A 16,932-nucleotide genomic window follows, 5' to 3' on the forward strand; every position below is an offset into this window, starting at 1 on the left:
TGAGCAGTACTTGGACGTTGCCTGCCTCTAAAGCTGAGAAGGGCGTTGCTGAGCAGCCAGAGGTGGCCCAGCCCCAGTTACTATAAATCCCCTGCCTTTGGGCTTTGTGAGTGTTGGTTCAGCTGTTGGGCCGGGGGTGTCTTCTGCTGGTGGTACACAGCCGGAGGCTTCCCGGCAGCTTTTCTCTTTGACATGGCAGCTGCCTGCATAGCCAAGTGGTGCAGCAATCCCCGTGTAAAGGAAGCAACTTCAGTAAAACAATGCTATCCGTTTATTCCACTGGCAGTTTTACCTTGTGGAGCTAATGCCAGCAGAACATTTATGGGCAATTTCTTTACAGGTGTTTTTCCAGAATTTCCCCTGATGGGAAGATGGGTTCTCCGGTTAGCTCACGGAGGCAGCAGCGTCATGAACCCATGAACCATGAGTTTGGGTCTCAGAAGGCAGGTGGAGCTGATCTAGCACTTGGTTGTGCAGGGGGAGGTGATCCTCAGCCCCGGCTGTTACTGCTGGCTGCATGGTCCTGTCCTGTTCCTTGTGCTAGCATCAGCCTTGCTGCGATCCCCCCACAGAAAATGAACGCGGTGAAAAGAAATAGTTAAAGGTGAGGGAGCTCTTGGATGGGTTCAGCTGGGCCCTCCCCAGGGGACTGTATATTTGCAGAGGGCAGCACTGACAGCTTGGGGCTAGCAGCGCTGGCGCAGGCAGTGTCCAAAAGACCTCACGATCCCAGGGGAGGTCTGCCTGGGGGGCTTGATGTCTGGTTGGCACGAAAACAGCATTTCATACCACCCTCGGCACCTCGTCTCGCTGTGCATGGCAGCCAGCTTTTCAGCGGTGGCCTCTCAATCTACACGGGTAAATATAGTGAGCACCAAAAAGACAAACCCTGATCACGGTGACGGGGAGCAGCTCTACACTTAGCATGCACCTCTGCAAACTTCTCAAGCATCTTTCTGACACCCTGTGAGGAGGTTTTGCCTTTAACAGCCAGACTCCAGAATGACAGGGGAATTTGTGTGGTGCTGCCATGTGTGTTGTAGCTTGCTCTTTGGGTACATTTAATTACTTTTTTTCCTAATTGACGTAGCACTCTTTTGTTTGAAATCTTTCTGATGAAGGATTGATTAAATATCTCCATGTGTTATTTTCTTCTTTCCTTATCCTCGGCGGCTGTGGCTTGGTACTGAATTTATCTTCCAGTGATCCTATCTCCATATTTTAATTTACAAGTGATCAGTGAGCCGTATATTGTTCTCTGACAGCAGGCACAACTCATGCTGGGAGTTTTTACTCCCTCCCCCTGCTTCTCCTGCAGAACTTTTACATTTATTTCAGGGTTTGACAGGAAGGTTTCTGATTCTAGGGTTGCGGGGCGTTTTCGTTTGAGGCATCTTTGTGTTTGTTTCTATTTCTTCAAGGTAAGTTGTCCCCGAGTCCCTGCTGTCCTTCAGGGAGCCTTGGTTTCTCGGGGAAGCTGTTGGGTCGGGGTCTTGCCCCAGGCTCAGGCAGGCCAGCGGCCGTGTCCCAGCTGGTGGTCCCTGGGTTAGCCATGGCCACACCTCGGAGCTGCTGGCTTCCCAGCCTTCTCCATCCCTCCATGGCCTGCTCCATTTATGCTTGCAGGGCTACGGCTCCTGGGTTTTAAAGAGACTTTCTAGGTCACGTATGCATGCTCCATCAAGGCACCGATCGCTTTGTTACCTGGTAGTTTGTTAGCTGCTCCGCAAGCGTGACACGGCACAGCCACCTCCAGATGCGAAGGTAGGTGAGCTCCAGCTGTGGCTCTCCCTCTCCGTTGCAGACACACACATTTCTGCTTTGGTTTCTATGTGCGTCCCAGAGCACCTGAATCCAGAACCTGGGCCACTCGGGGACTGCAGAAACTTCTGGCATTGCTCTGAAACTAGCAGAGCGCAAGAGGAAAATGGCAGTGTGGTGTTCGAAGTCCCAGCCTTGGCTTTTGTATCTGCCTGCCTGGGAGGGGGCAGCACCCAAACGTTCCTCCAGAAAGGGTTAACGTTGTCTCTCCTTTCCATAGAGCTGCTCTCCCAGTAATTCGATCATGTCAGCCTGTTTGCAGGCAATAATTCATTGTTATAGGAACACTACAGTAAAGTGACAAGTTAATAATGGCAGTAATAATGGCAGGCAAAGTCTAATGCTATTTCCCATTCTCCTGCTCCTGTTGCACCAGCAGCGGCCCATGTTGGCTAATGCAATTTGCAACCTCGCTAATCCAGTTTCAGTAGGGATTGTGTTCTATTAAAAGAGAATAACAGGAGTCGGGAGCTGTGCTGCCATGTTCCTGGCCTCCCTGGGGAGGCCGTGCTGGCGCTCCAAGTCTTTTGTCTTCACTTTGCGGTGATTTCTGCGCGACGCTTAAGGCCGTTGAGCAAGCTCCTCCTCGGAGCCTCTCATCCTCCTCCCTCCTGTGAACGCCTTGCGGAGAAGAGAGGGACCAGAGGAAAGGGCCACCCCTTCCAGTTCCCACGTCTCTCTCTTATGTATGCTCCTTTTCCAGGGAAATTCAAGGCATCCGTCCCTCATCGCGCTGAGTCAGGAGGCCGGTTTGTGCTTGCTCTGCTCCCGACCGTCATTAGCGCGCGTGTCCTTGCAACACTTGCGGAGGAGGCTCTTGATCCACGTTGTATGGAGGAGGCAGCAGAGGTGCTGAGCGTTCACACATGTCTCAGCCTGCGGCAGAGCAGTGACCTGCATACACGTCTCTTGAAGCCGAGGCAAACAGGAATTAGGTCACTGGGTGCTTTCGGGGAAATGACGAGGCACCTGAGGGTGCGCGGCCGTTGTGGCTGCAGGGCTGGGGCGTCAGCTGAGCTGTGCCAAAAGCCCGGACGGTGCCCTCACAGCTGAGGGGTGTCTGAAGCCGAGGGTGTCGGGCAGAGATGCAGGTCCTGTGCGTAAGCATCGTCTCGGGTCGTGGAAATGGGTCTCTCCTCATGGACCTGTTAGGCACCATCCCTGGTGTCAAACCGTGCGTGGGCTCGCGCTGCGGTGTCCCCGTTTCTCCTGTCCCCACCTCCCTCACCTCGAGATAGCGAGATCCCAGCGGAGGCTTTGACAAGTAGGGCAGTCCCTGGGAAAGCTGTGTAATACTTCACCGGGTCTCTCCAGGAGAGCACGTCTTCTGGAGGAGCGCTCCCCAGGGGGTGTCGGTCTCCAAAGTGGGACACGGCAGCAGCCCACGCCACCTCCCTGTACCCGTGACGGGGCTCCCCAGGGGCTCCGTGGTCTGCTTCTGGCTGTCTTTGTGCCCACCCCTTCTGCCCCATGGCAGCTTCCTAGGGGCGTGCAGAGTTCAGTCGTCCCCTAGCTGGCAGCCCCCTCCTCCTACACAACAGGGGGGCACGTTGGGCTTTGGGGGGGGTTTATTGGGAGGCCATCTTCAGCTACAACTGAGTACTGCCGTTCCCATAACTTGGTAATCGCGGTTCCATGTGGGAAGTGAACCCTTACCGAAGGGCTGCTCTTACATTTTCTTGACACCAAGGGAAGATGATGTAAGAAGTCTGAGAGCACCTTTTTATCAGAGCATCTTAAGGCACAGATTGCAAAGTGCTTTAATAAAGGTGAGTGTTGTAACCCCAGCCTGATGATCAGGGAGCAGAGACAAGGGAGCCAAGCGGCTTTACTGCTGCAGGGAGTCAGCAGAAGAGCTGCAAATCGAGCCGCTGCTTCTGCCCTCCTTTGCTGCTGACTCGTGTCCCTTCCCCCCTAACATTTGTGTAACCGTGCTTATCAAATACCTGGCCTGAGGAGACTGCCTGTCTGCTTCGTGGTGTGTAAAAGACCCCGTCCATACATACCGGCCTGCGGAGTACCTGGCCATGTCGTAGCCTGCAGTGGTTCTCAGGTGGGCCAGGTCGGCCCCCCCCAGCCCACAGGTGTAAGCTTTCAGGACCAGGTATCCCGAGGCAATGCCTGTCCCTGCAAATTAATAGGGAGTTAGTGCAGGGAGACTGTGATGCCGGAGGACACTGCGTGAAGTGAGACGTCTAGTGAGTGTACGGATGTGCTGCGGACACCTCATGCCTTTGCCAGCCTCTCCACACAAGCAGGGAAGTGATGTCCCTGCAACTGGCTGGGCTCCAGCGTGAGGCATCACCCGTTTAGCCTCCCGTTGTTCGTCCAGCAGACACAGTGGGATGCCTGCACTGGTGCCGGAGAACGTTTATTTCGCCATGCCATCGGAGAGCTGATGTCTTCAGCACCAGCAAGGTTGCAGAAATCAGTACGTGCGTGTTCTTCAGCCAGGTCGTATGGCTGGGCGAGGAGACGGGGCTGGTTTAAGAAAAATAGGAGGGTTGTAACCATGACCTGTTGCCAGTGTAAATTGGGAGCCTTACCAGCAGGGCCAATTACAGCACGTCACGGTAGGATATCCTCTTTACTGGCACCCTCCGGGGAGCCGGGAGACATCGTGGCAAAGGATTATGGCTTGCAGACGATAGGCACGGTAACTTCACCTCGACGCATGCACCTGTTTTCCTCTCCACGCAGATGTTTGGGAAGCTGTTAAGAGAACATCAGCCTCCTGCCAGTGCAGCAGAAGCCGCCGTGTAACCCTGCCTGCTCCTGTGGCTGCACCCACCGCCTCTGCTGCTCGGCAGCGCTGGAGCAGCCCTGCCCTGGCGCACCACAGCCATGGGGCAGGCTGCATCAGCTCCGCAGGTGGAGGCCCAGACACGTCCCCGAGCCAGGAAAGGGAGTTTCCCTGTGTCAGGAGGGCAAGTTTTGGCTGGCTGAGTGCCTGGGATGTCAGTCTTCTTGCAGTCCCGCTCATGCACCAGCAACTGCAGTAATTTCCGTGTCATGCAGGCGTCTTTAAACATGACCTGGCAAGTCACACGGAGCGTGGTGAGACGCGCCTTACGTCGGAGAGGTCTTAACCATCAGGGTGAAAGAAAGAGCTGGGTTTTGTGGTGTTGCATTGTACCATCGCCCTGGCCCACTAACTTCAGAATCATCTTTTTCTTTTGAATCCATTCCTGAGTGCCAGTCGAGCATACCTGTGAATGGTGGCTGGTGGTGCCCCCTCCTCCGCTCCCATGGGATAGCAGAAGTGTCAGCAGCCCCGCGGAGCTTCCTGCAACCCGTGTGCCGCGGCGGTTCTGAGCCAGCGGTTTGCAGCCTGTGGCCTGCGAAAGCAGTGAGCTGCTCCTAAAGGATCTGCGGAAGGGAACGAGGAAGAGGCAGGCAGGCACTGGCAGGTGCACGCTCGCTGTGTGGGATGTGGCACCTGGCTGGGAAATCATTTGGCGTTCGCAGATAGGAAAAGGCTGGGGAGGTCCTGCGTGGTGCCGTGGGGGTACCGAACCTGCACTTGCATCTCCTGTGGAATGTCTCAGTTAGGAAAATGAGTCACGTTAGATGAGAGGCACGTTGGCAGGGGTGTCATTATGCACAACTGATAACTCGAATCTAGGCAAAGCTCCACGCGGTGTCATGGATCTGTGCAAGCACGTGCAGTCTGGTAAAAGGAGGACCTGTAGTTCCCCGCGGGGCCTGCTGACCCGGCGGGAGCAGCTGCAGCAGCGATCATCTCGTCGGGGTGTGGGGGACCCTGGGCGTGCGGGGACGTGGTGGTACCGCACGTTCCCAGACGCTGCCTGCAGGAAGACTTTGGGGGCTGGGGCGCGAGCGCGGAATTTAGGATCTCGTCTTTGACAGAGTTGGGAAGAGTTCTTCCCCATCGCCCTCACCCCCATATAAAAACATCCTTGTTTCCCTCTCCCGGTGGTGCTGCGAGGTGGGAAGAGCGCGGTCCCCGCAGCTCCCTCCCGTCCGTGCACGCCCCGACCGCGCGCGTGTGGGTGCGGAGCGACCCCGGCGCACGCAGCGTGTGTGTACGCTGCATTCCAATAGTACAGGGCCACCGGCCCAACCTACACCGTTGCTATAGTAACAGAGGTTTCCTTAGGAACGGTTGCAGAAAATAATCCAGTACCAATTAAAAATAAACTGTTTGGAAAAGGGGCTGGGGGGAGGAAGGAAACTGCTGAGAATCACCTTCCCCTTTATTGGCTCATCTCTCGGGGACTCAGAAGATTGATTAATGCTTGAAATAACCTTTCCTAGCCAGGGAGGTGGGATGAGCGTGCGTGCAGCAGCAGAGGCTGCTGTCCTGGGGTGAAACAAAGGGGATGGAGTGTGTCTGGGGGGCAGGGGTGCAGCAGAAATACAACAGCATGATGCTAAATCTCCCCATTAAGTTGAGGTCCCCCAGAGAGGAAGAACAAGGGACTGTTTCCCTCCTTCCCTCACTCCGCTGTCTGTGCCGTACCCGTAACGCAGCCATCCAGGCTTTATTAGCATACTGATTAAAGCCACGGGCAACGGGGGCTCCAGGGGAACTTCTAATGCATTACCAGGATGCCTACCTCTGATGCTGTGCTGGAGCAGAAAGTGTCACTGTCGGGGGAGTTTCTCCCTTCCATTTGATGTTGTTTGCCTGCGCCCATTAGCTCCCTCACGCATCGCTGGTGCCGGCAGGCATCCGAGACCCTGGCGCCCAAGGGACACTGGAAGTAAGGCGCAACACAAAGCGAGGAGCCCTCGCCGTGCTGGAGAGAGGAGGCAGCGCCGCTTCCTCGCGAGCAGAGGATGCGTGGGCTGGGTTTCCAGGGTGCGGATCTGCACGGCTCCCCTGGCAGGTTTCAGTCTTTCATGCCTGTAGCACCACGCTTCTGTCGTGCCTCTGGTGCCCAGGGCGCTCGGTAGGTTCCGTTAGGAGGTTTGCAAATTGTACACAGAAGATCTTCGCCCAGAAGCTCCCTTTCAGGGGGAAGCAGACATGTGAGGTGGCAGGGGAGCTTGGAGAGGTTGGGACAGGAGGGTCTGGAGCCTCCAGCGCAAGTGTCACACGAGGGCGCTTCACATCCTCTGCAAGTGTCAGTGCCGTGGGTCAGGGCTCGCCGCATCAGGCACAGCCTGAGCACGTAGGGGAGGGCTCTACCTCCTGCTCCTGCGGAGAAGGAGAAATTGGGGACCAGTGTCTGCCTCTCCCCGCAGGAACAAGAGCTAATGTCATCCTCAACACTGCGTGACCGCTCAGCTGCCCATGCAGGAGCTGCAGTCACGCTTGGGAAGCCGAGAGCAGTGGCGTGGCCGTGGCTTCTCCCAGGTGCTGCAGTCCTCGGTGGCCCTGGAGCCAGAGCACCTGGCTGCTGGAGCGGAGCTTGTTTCCTGCTGGTCCTCTCCAGCGGGATTCTTCTTTTCCAGCCATGCCCTTGACTGCTCCCCTAACTATTGCATGTCTGTGGGTTGCGTGTTACACCGGGGTGTGACAGCAGTAGGGTCTCATTTAATTCACTCTGTCTGGAAATGGTTTTCTGTGGAACTGGTCGAAAGCCCATTGGTACACGCTGCAAGCTGTGTGATTTCACTAAGGAAAAAGCACTCGTGTCTAAAGGGCGGTTGCAGCTGAAGTGACAGGGAAACTGAATTTGTAGACTTCTGAAACTGAGGTATAGCCTTCACGCTAGGTTTGGTGCTCTAGACCACAGCGAAATTAAGAAATGGAAAAAGCAGGTGCCTCGCTGAGGGACCAGGAGGGAAGATTCAGGAGAAGAGGGGAGGTGAAAAAGGAGAGAAGGTTTAGTAGGAGATCATCTAAATGCTTTTGTCCTGAAGGTTCATTGTAAGGCAAGAGCAGCCGTGTGGGCAGCAGAGGGAGAGCTCTCTGGTCCTCCCCCAAACAGGTGAGTTTCTTTTCCATGTCTGTGACCCACCTCTTCTCACCTTCCTCCGTTCCTCCCTGGCAGTGACCAAGCTGCAGGTGAGCAAGTCGAAGCGGAGCATCACCCTGGTGGAGAACCGCCCCATCCCGCTCAACTGCTCTGTGAAATCCCAGACCAGCCCCGACTCGCACTTCGCCGTGCTGTGGTACGTCCACAAGCCCTCGGACGCGGACGGCAAGCTCATCCTGAAGACCACCCACAGCTCGGCCTTCGAGTACGGCACCTACGCGGAGGAGGAGGGGCTGCGGGGCCGGCTGCAGTTCGAGCGCTCGGCGTCGGGCGGGCTCTTCAGCCTGACGGTCCAGCGGGCTGAGGTCCGCGACAGCGGCAGCTACTACTGCCACGTGGAGGAGTGGCTGCTCAGCCCCAACCACGCCTGGTACAAGCTGGCAGAGGAGGTGTCGGGGAGGACCGAGGTCACCGTCAAGCAGCCAGGTAGCGTCTGCCGTGCTGGTGGGGTCCTCTGGGGCCTTTTAGTGCAGGCTCTTGTGCACATCTCCTGCTGGCGCAGCAGGGATCCTCTGCTCTTCTTTCTACTACAGCCTTGTTGCCCCCTCCTTGCATCCTCGTTCCTGCACGTCCCTGCACAGGGGGAGGTTTCCCCTCCTTCAGTGTGACCCTCCTCTACCTACCCTGGTTGGTGTCCATCTGAGGCTCCCTGCCTGTGCCCCTCTGTCTGGAGGGCCGCTGTAATGAGCCAGGTTTCTTTATCCTCAAGAGCATCACGTAGAAAGTGTGTCAACTAGCAACCTAATGAGGGAGAGCTGGTGTATGCCTGCCTGGGAGAGCATTTTTATGTTTTGCACATGGTTTAATTTTACTCTGCATCTGTATCCTGGCAGGCGTGGGGAGCCTTGTCTCTTTTCCCTTTGCGCTGTGCACATGAGATGTGAGTAATCAGTGTAATGAGGTGGGGAGCTGGCTGCCAGGAAAGGAGAAATCTGCTCTGCTGGTGGATTCCGTGGCAGAGGACATCTCTGGTAAAGACGGGCTGCTGGAGAAGCTGAAGGTGGCCACCAGAAGCTGGGGAGCAGCCCACCGTCCCTGAGAGCAGCCTGCACCCCGTGCATGCTGCTGCTGCAGAACATCAGTACTTCACAAGGAAGCCCCTGCTTGCTCCCGGTGCCTAATTCTGGCGAATAAATTCACCTGGTTGTGCAGGGAGTGCAGCAGGCCAGAGCGCACAGCTCACAGCCAGTCCCAGCTGCTTGTTTCCGCCTGCAGATCCCCAAGCTGGCTGTGGGGCAGTCAGGGAGGGGGGAGCTGCGATTTGCCCCCTCCTTCACATCACCCACCTCTCACCGGGAAGTACGGTGCCTGTCGTTTACTCGTGTGGCCATACCAGGGAAGTCCACGCTGTGCCCCTAGAAAGAGGTTGTGAAGGAATTAGGAGTGTACCACACGTCATTTCACTTAAAAGAGCTGATTGCAATCACCCCCTGAGTATCAATGAAATTATTGAGCAAAAACCAGGGGCATTCCCAACGCAGCAAAACACCGTGTGTGACTTTGCCCTTGTGCCACTTCTCGTTTTGCAGTAGTGGTTCCCTATAACCAGCTGTCCCTTCTCTGCCTTGTTTTTTTTTTCCCCTTTTTCCACTGCAGGAGAGCTTACGGGTTGGGGTGTGACCAGGCTGGTGCCCTGCCCCAAGGGGAGAATGAGAAAAGCTTCACGTGTGACTTCCCTTCACGATGTGTTTGTGCACTTAGGATCCCCCTGGTCCTATGAGGAGACATGGGGTTCCCAGTTCCCTGTGCCAAATGCAGCCTTGTCGGTTGCTAGCCTGAGATTTTCAGAAGGCCCTCAAAACCGCCAGTCCCATTTTCTTTTCCTCGCTTTTTTTTTTTTGTCTTCCTCCCCTTCCTCTTCTCTTTCATCACACCCCAGGACAGTATGTAGGAGGGAGGTGCACGTGGGGAGGCACGGCCCCTGGCATCCCTCAGTCACCCTGCGTTTCTCCCGGCCTTCCCCCGCAGATAACCGCCTGCAGGTGAACCAGACCCACAGGAACATCACAGTGCTGGAGAACCAGTGGGTGACCCTGGAGTGCCAGGTGAGCAGCCGGAGCAGCCCCTCGTCGCAGCTCTCGGTGGAGTGGTACGTCTGGCGGCCGGGACACCCGGAGAAGGAGGCCGTGGCACGGCTGAGCCGGCAGAGCACGCTGCGCTACGGGGACCTGGCGGCGCTGGGGGACCTGCGGGGCCGCATCCACATGGAGAGCCCGTCCCTGGGCCTCTACCTGCTCTCCATCCAGAACGCCACCGTGCGGGACAGCGGGGTGTACGACTGCCGCGTGGAGGAGTGGCTCCTCGACCCCAGCGACCGCTGGTACAAGCGGGCGGAGGACCTCTCCGGGCTCACCACCCTCACCGTGAAGCAGCCAGGTGAGGAGGACCTCGTGCCACTGCCTTGGAGCAGCTCTCTGCCCTCCTGGCTCACCGTCCATCTGTCACCGATGGAGGGTCCGGGCAGAGGGCGTGGCTGTTGCTCTACGGGCCATGCCGATGCCTTCTTGGGTGTCGTTGTCGGCCCCTTGCTTTTCTGGAAGGAGCATGCAGCAAGCCCTGCAAGCACAGCTAGACGGGCTTGGGATTTTGTCACCACTGCATCTGCAAATTTATTTTTTTACAGCAGTTTTGGCAGATTCAGTATAGCAGGCTTCAGATTTTATTCACGTTTGGACTGAGAAGGAAATGGCAGAAGCTCTGTGCTTTCCAGGTGGGGTCTTTGCATGGGAAGAGGGCAGCAGAGGGGTTGAGACCCTCACTGGGGTCCAGGCAGTTTTACACGACGCTGCTCCCTGCTCCACAGGTAAAGAAGATGTGGGGCACACCAGTTCCAAGCCTTCGTCTGTGGATTAGGACCAGGGCAGGGGCTTCTCCATGGGGCAGGAGCTGGCTAGGAAAAGCCTGCCTCTATATGGACAAGGAGTTACTCAGGGGCCTCCCATGCCTTCTGGCTACCTTCTTCCCCATGATAGTGGTGCAGGTGGCTCCCACTGTGTAGCACCACTGTTTTGGCTATGCCCAGACGCAGGGAGATGGGGATCGGGATGCTTCTCGCTCTTTCCAAGATCTAGGGGGGTGAAAAATTCTGAAGAAGTTCAAAGCAGGGAGGCAACGCCAGTTCGGTGAGTTGTACCAATAGATGACAATCTGCAAGGACAATTTGCCTTGGGAAATATGGATTCTCTAGTTTTTGAGCCAAGTGACTCCAGATTAAATGCCTGTCTTCAAGGAAGGCTGTAGGTCAAACAAAAGTTATGGTCTTCACTTGCTGGATACCTTCCAGCTTTTTTAAAAAAACACACTCTGCAAGTATTTTTTGGTGCTTTATGCCTGCCCATTTCAGCAAGGTGTCAGCCTTGTAACTCTGCGATGGAGCTGGCAAAATTATAAGATCCTGGGAAGGTTTTATTGGTAATTCCTTGCAGAGAAAGATTTGTGCTGCAAAAAGCAGGAGCTGTCTCAGGGGACAGCCCAGCTCTTGTCCGTGAAGTCCTTGCTTGGGAAGCTTCTCTGGCTGAGGTAGCTTCAGCAGCAGTCCCCCAGAGCCCCCAAGCAGTCCCTGCACCCTGTGTGTCTGCACAGCTCTACGTGCAGCTCCTCATTCAGGATGGAAATTGCCAGCCCTGAAGGACAGGGGACTGAGGGGAAATCCTCCAGGCTCCCTTCGAATTGTGGAAGATGTGGAGTGGGAAGAAGAGGGGGAGTTGGGAGTGCAACAATTCAATATATATATATATATATTGTTACAAGTGCTTTGTTGGTGTTTGGTTTTCTTTCATGACAGCAGTACCTAACAAAGTGACTGAATTTAAAAATAGCATGGCTTGTGACTCACGTCTCATTAGTGAGGATCTCCATACTCATCTTCCAGTACCGTAATCATGAACAAAGAAAAAAAAAACACAACCCTCAGTGTCTTCAGACTTTAGTTCTCTTTCTGCTTAACCTGCTGAGGTGGGGGAGGCTCTGTTTATTTTGACAAGCCATTTCCTTCCCTTCCTCCTTTTTACCTCAGAAGTCCCCAAAATCTCAGGGCTTACCTCATTCCTGCAGGAATCCCTGTGGGGAAGATGAGAACTGAAAACGCTCGTGTTGCCTCCAGCCTGAGCAGCTCCAGCCTTAATGAAGGTTTTCCACAGGGGACCATTTAAGAATTGTAGGACGGGTGCTGTAATGTGGAGCCCAGCCGCCTCCCATCTGGGGAAGGGACCTGCAGCCCGCGGTGAGGTCTGGGGGACAGCAGCACCCTGTGCCCTCTCCTGCAGGGCCACCCCAGTATCCGCGAGGGGCAGGGCTTGCCCAGCTGCTGCTGCGGGAGGAGGAAGGGCCCCTCTCTTCAAGCTGCTGGCTCGCCCTTCGTGCTGAACTCCTGCATTAGGAAGGGCTTTTTAATCTTTAAATGAAAGCTTAGATCTGGGCTGATTGTGATCCCCAGAGTATGTGTTCCCTGGCAGGATGACTAAATCAAATGTTAATTGCTCTTGAAGTCAGCCTTTAATCAACTCATCTGAGGTTCTGGCCACTGTGTATCAGTTAGCTAAAAACATCTCTGTAGCCTTGCAACAAGTAATAGAGAAGAAAAGAGAGAGAGACTCTGGGAAGCGTCCTTGCTGTTTCTGTACTGCGGTCATCTCCGTGGAGGAGTCTGTTACCTAATTAACTTCCCAAATTGCTGGAAAAAAATCTGTCCTCTTGTGCCTCAGACATCGCTGATTTTCAAGTCCTTTGAGCACTCTCAGGCAGGCTAAAAATAAAAAAATAAGCGCGGAGTGAAATGCTCTTTGCACAAGCAGCTGGGCAGTAGTGCATCACTCCTCAGTGCGCACCGGTACGTCCTGACACGTTCTTTAACGTGTCTGCATGGGCTGCAGCAACTTCCTCTTCTCCCAGGCAAGCCCAGCAGTCGGCCAGCTCCTGTGTGGCTCTGGGCCAGGCAGAGTACGGCAAGGTGAGGATGCTGCCCCTGTGGGGCTGACCACACAGGTACCTGTGGGGCTTGGCAGGCCACCAGTGTAGCAGCCGTGAAGGCATTCTGCTCTGCGCTCACCTCTCCCATTTTGTTCTCCCAGACCCCACCTTGCAGGTGGACACGGCCACCGCCAACCTCACGGTGCAGGAGAAGGAGTCCTTCCCGCTGGACTGCAGCATCCTGTCCCGCTCCAGCCCGGAGTCCCACTTTGCGGTGACGTGGTACAACCTGCGGGCCAAGGAGGCGGGTGGCCGTGTGGAGGAAGAAGAGGAAGAGGAGAGGGAAGCGGTGCTGAGCGTGGGCCCCGATGCTGTCTTCAGCCCCGAGACGGGTCGCTGGGAGGGCCGCCTGCGCTTCCAGCGGCTGTCGGCGGTGCTCTTCCGCCTGACGGTGCTGCAGGCTGGCGGTGCTGACAGTGGCAACTACTCGTGCCGCGTGGAGGAGTGGCTGGCGGACCCCAACGGCGTGTGGTACCGGCTGGCGGAGGAGGAGTCGGGCACGGTCGCCGTTCACGTGCAGGATGCAGGTGAGAAGAACCGAGGACCTCAATCAAGCATCTCGTGCGTCTCGGTTCATGCGGGCATGAACCCCTGCCCTGTCCTTCTGCACCTGGGGACTTGGAGCCTGGATCTGGTCTGCAACGGGGCATGTCTGTGGTACTGCTGTTGCTCCAGTCGAGCTGCAGGCTCGTAGCCCAGCTCTGAAGGCTGGGTTGTCCTCATGCTCGCCATACAGTCACTCGTGTGTGAGCCCAGTGGTGTGGCACCAGGGTCTCCTCCCCGTAACTCTCAAAGCCATTGGGTGGTTTAGAGGCCTCAGAGATAACTGAGGTCATGAGAGTTTTGTGGTCCATGAAGGGAGATACACTAAGATGCTGGCTCTGTACAACCATTGAGGGAAACAACACTTTGTGATAAGGCTCCCTGCTTTATAAGATATCAGAAAATCTGCACCAGGGAGAAGGATCTCTAGCACTCATGAAACTCTTAGGGGGAGATAAAGCCAAATCATGCCTTATAATAGCTTTTTTCTGCTGCTCTGTTTTCCAGTATCAGTGGTTTTTCTCAGAGCCCGACCTCCTGTGCTGATACAGATTAATGAGCATCTGTTTTTTGTTTCTGAAGAATGTAAGCTATGTGTTGCATGGAAGCTGTAAAATGTGACTGTCCTGTGTCTCTTTTAGGCTCCACCCTGCAGTCTGTCATCTGCTCCAATGACGCCCTCTTCTACTTCGTGTTCTTCTACCCCTTCCCCATCTTCGGCATCCTGATCATCACCATCCTCCTGGTGCGGTTCAAGAGCCGAAACTCCAGCAAGAACTCGGAGGGCAAGAACGGGGTCCCCTTGCTGTGGATCAAAGAGCCGCACCTGAACTACTCGCCCACTTGCCTAGAGCCACCAGTCCTCAGCATCCACCCGGGAACCATAGACTAAAGAGGCAGAGAGGTGCCCAGGAGGACGCGCAGAGAGAGAGAAGCAGAGACACACCAGGAACCCTAAGGAACAGAGTGGTTTTCGTTGTTCTTGTTTCATTTGTTTCAGTGTCTGTGCTCCGACGCGGCGGCTGAGCTCTGCGGAGCGCCCAGCCGGTGGGGACGGGAAGGTCCGAGGCTTCTTCCAGCACCTGTGGGAACGCACCCAGCCACCGAGACAGCACCAAGCCTGTGCGTTTGCTGTACATAGCGGATATTCCTCTCATTAATTTTGATCCCATCCGTTGTTGTCCGTTGGGCCGTTACTTTTTCGTCATCGTTTCTTTTCAGTCTCCCAAAGAACTGTAGGCTTACCCCTCTCTCCACCAGCGAGGAGTTCCCAGGGGGCTTTTGGTCCTGGGGCGATCTCTGGAGATAAATGTGTACGTGTACCGAAACAGACTTTGTTTTTCCTCCTGAGATTCTGTGCCACGGTGAAGAAGGTCTTTTCCCAAGGTGTGCTGAGCTAGCTGCTCCCTCTTCCAAAGCAGGCAAAGCCAGGACCACCTCTGAGGGTTTAGGTGGGGTACTGGGAGGTCCATCACAAAAACTGGCTGTAGCCTCAGGATCTTCTTGCCTCCGTCTTACTGTTCTCTCAGGAGGAGGCAATTCACCTTTTGGGAGCGTTCCCCGGTCTTGGAGAAAGCGAATGTTCAATGCGCTTTGCAATCAGGACAAAAGCAATTTAGCTCGTCTCCAGGAGCTGAGTGGGGGAACAGAAGGAAGGTACCTGAAAGCCCTGACTTTGTTTTAATCAAAGAAGGTCCTCATGCGGTCCAGCATGCCAGAGAGATGCTGCCACCACTGATGAGGCAGCTCCGCTCTGAGCCCCACTTGCCTGGGGATGGGTGGCTGGATCCAGTCTCTGAAGGCTTCAACTTGACCAAAGTAATGACTCTAGAAAGGGGGAAAGAGAAAGCTCCATTGGTTGGATTCACAGTCCCTGGATGGTTCAGCTGAGGAGCCCCATCACAGCCACGCCACACAGCAGGGACGTGCCCTTAACCACCTCGTGTCACCAGGGTTCCCAGCAGCTTGCACGGCTTCCCAGCACGAGCTTGGACAGGGCAAGGAGCCTGCATCACACCTGCGCCCTGGGGGCTTCCACGTCCCTTTGGGCTGAGAGAAATCTTCCCATACGTGTGTGTGCGTGTGCCGTTTTCCATCTCTGGGGCTTTAGGAGGAGAAACCTTTTCGCCATAAGCCCTCTCTCCTGGCAAAGTCACCTGCTCTTGTTGTACGCAACAGCCGTGACAGGAAATGCTGTTCTTTCTGTGAAAGATATGGCTCTCACGAAGCAAACCAGGGCTCTCTCCATGTGGGGCACCTACGCTCGAGTACCCCGTACTGCCAAGTACCCCTGCTGTGTCCTGTGGAGGAAACCGCCTCCTCCCCAATACACCCTAAGCGTTTTGTCTGGCGGAAGAAAATGTTTGCCAAAAACGGCCTTTTGTCGTCTTCCTTGATGTCTTCCTGGCAAATCTGGCCATTTGTTTTTTGCAGCATGGCTGAAGCCAACGGGGGTGGATGTGTGCAGCCGCAAGACCCCCCCACCTCGCATGAGAGAGGTGCCATACCTACAGCTGCCAACCTCTTTGGGAGGGTCGGACCCCTCTTTGCAAAGAGAAGGGGACCTCAGCAGATGCTCTGTAGCACTAGTAGGTTAAACCCTGATGCCTTGATGTTTCAGAGGTGGTGAAGCCTCAGGTGGGAGATCTGCGTGGCACATCCTCTCTCCTGGCTAGAAGAGGAGCTTGCATCGTACCTGCGTGGATGCAGATGGTCCCACTCCAGTGGCAGGAGAGTCCGCTGCCACCTCTACTCCTCCACCAGAATGTTACTTGTTTCTTCTGCTGAGAAGCCCAAATTGCACTCATCCCTCTGCAAAGTCTCCCTCCTTGAGACGTAATTGCTTACTGGCCCCAGCATACGCATAGTATCACACTCCTATATATATATATATATATATATCTCACACGCCCACACACTTGTCTTCCCTTTCTGGATAAGGAGTCTGCAAAGAGAGGAGTGGGATGAAAAGTGAATGGAACTGAAGAGCCAAGACATGAACAACAGCAGCTGCAGCCAGTGGGTATTGTTTCATAAATGTAGTATCTCTTGTACATACTGCTTCAGGGCAGGAACTGCAATTCATTTCAGCTTTAAAGGAAAAAGAGAAAGTCAGCAGGAGCTGTTCTTCCTTGGAGAGCATGCGCTGCATCTGAACCAGGCTCCTCCTCTCCAGCCTGCCTGCCCCAGCAGCGCTGCCCCGGATCAGGGCTCTTGTGGAGGGCTTACCCACAGCCACCTCCCCCTGGCCCAAACTGGTCCCTGCCCAGTTCTTGCACCGAGCCCAGGCTTTCCCAGGAAGCGGCTCCTGTGATGGTCCCAGAATGTACCTTGCCGCTGACATTTCTCCGTTGTTCTGGCAGTCTGTTGCCCAGTCTCAAGTTCTCTTTGTTTTTATATGGCAGACTCTCCCTGTAATGAGTTTCGACATGAAGCTTTTCAAACCACTCTCTCTGCTGTAACTTTCTGTACTGAACCTGAGGTGAAAGAGAGATAGCCTATCCATGCATGATGTGGAAAAATGTTTGGGATTTTTTAAAAAACAAAAAACAAAAACAAAAACTTTGTACTATGTTGCACTAAAACATGTTTTATACAACACACCTGAGAGCTGTAGTAAACTGTGTTGAAATTGTGATTCATACTGCTGCTG

General features: G+C 54.9%; 1 protein-coding gene across 3 annotated transcripts in view; it reads left to right on the forward strand.

Moving 5' to 3' along the window:
* Positions 1–16,921, forward strand: part of IGSF3 (immunoglobulin superfamily member 3) — an 85,421-nt gene extending 68,500 nt beyond the window's left edge. For 2 of the 3 annotated variants that reach the window (XM_035315279.1, XM_035315280.1), the window contains 4 exons: positions 7,785–8,195; positions 9,738–10,145; positions 12,839–13,264; positions 13,922–16,921. In XM_035315279.1, the coding sequence (XP_035171170.1) occupies positions 7,785–8,195; positions 9,738–10,145; positions 12,839–13,264; positions 13,922–14,172 (1,496 nt within the window). In that variant the 3' untranslated portion in view covers positions 14,173–16,921. Of the gene's footprint in view, positions 1–7,784; positions 8,196–9,737; positions 10,176–10,400; positions 10,463–12,838; positions 13,265–13,921 lie in introns of those variants that run through there. The other variant, XM_035315281.1, reaches the window with a different exon arrangement.
* Positions 16,922–16,932: the final 11 nt, after the last annotated feature.

The sequence above is a fragment of the Oxyura jamaicensis genome, chromosome 1 (genome assembly GCF_011077185.1).
Source record: "Oxyura jamaicensis isolate SHBP4307 breed ruddy duck chromosome 1, BPBGC_Ojam_1.0, whole genome shotgun sequence".
NCBI lineage: Eukaryota > Metazoa > Chordata > Aves > Anseriformes > Anatidae > Oxyura > Oxyura jamaicensis.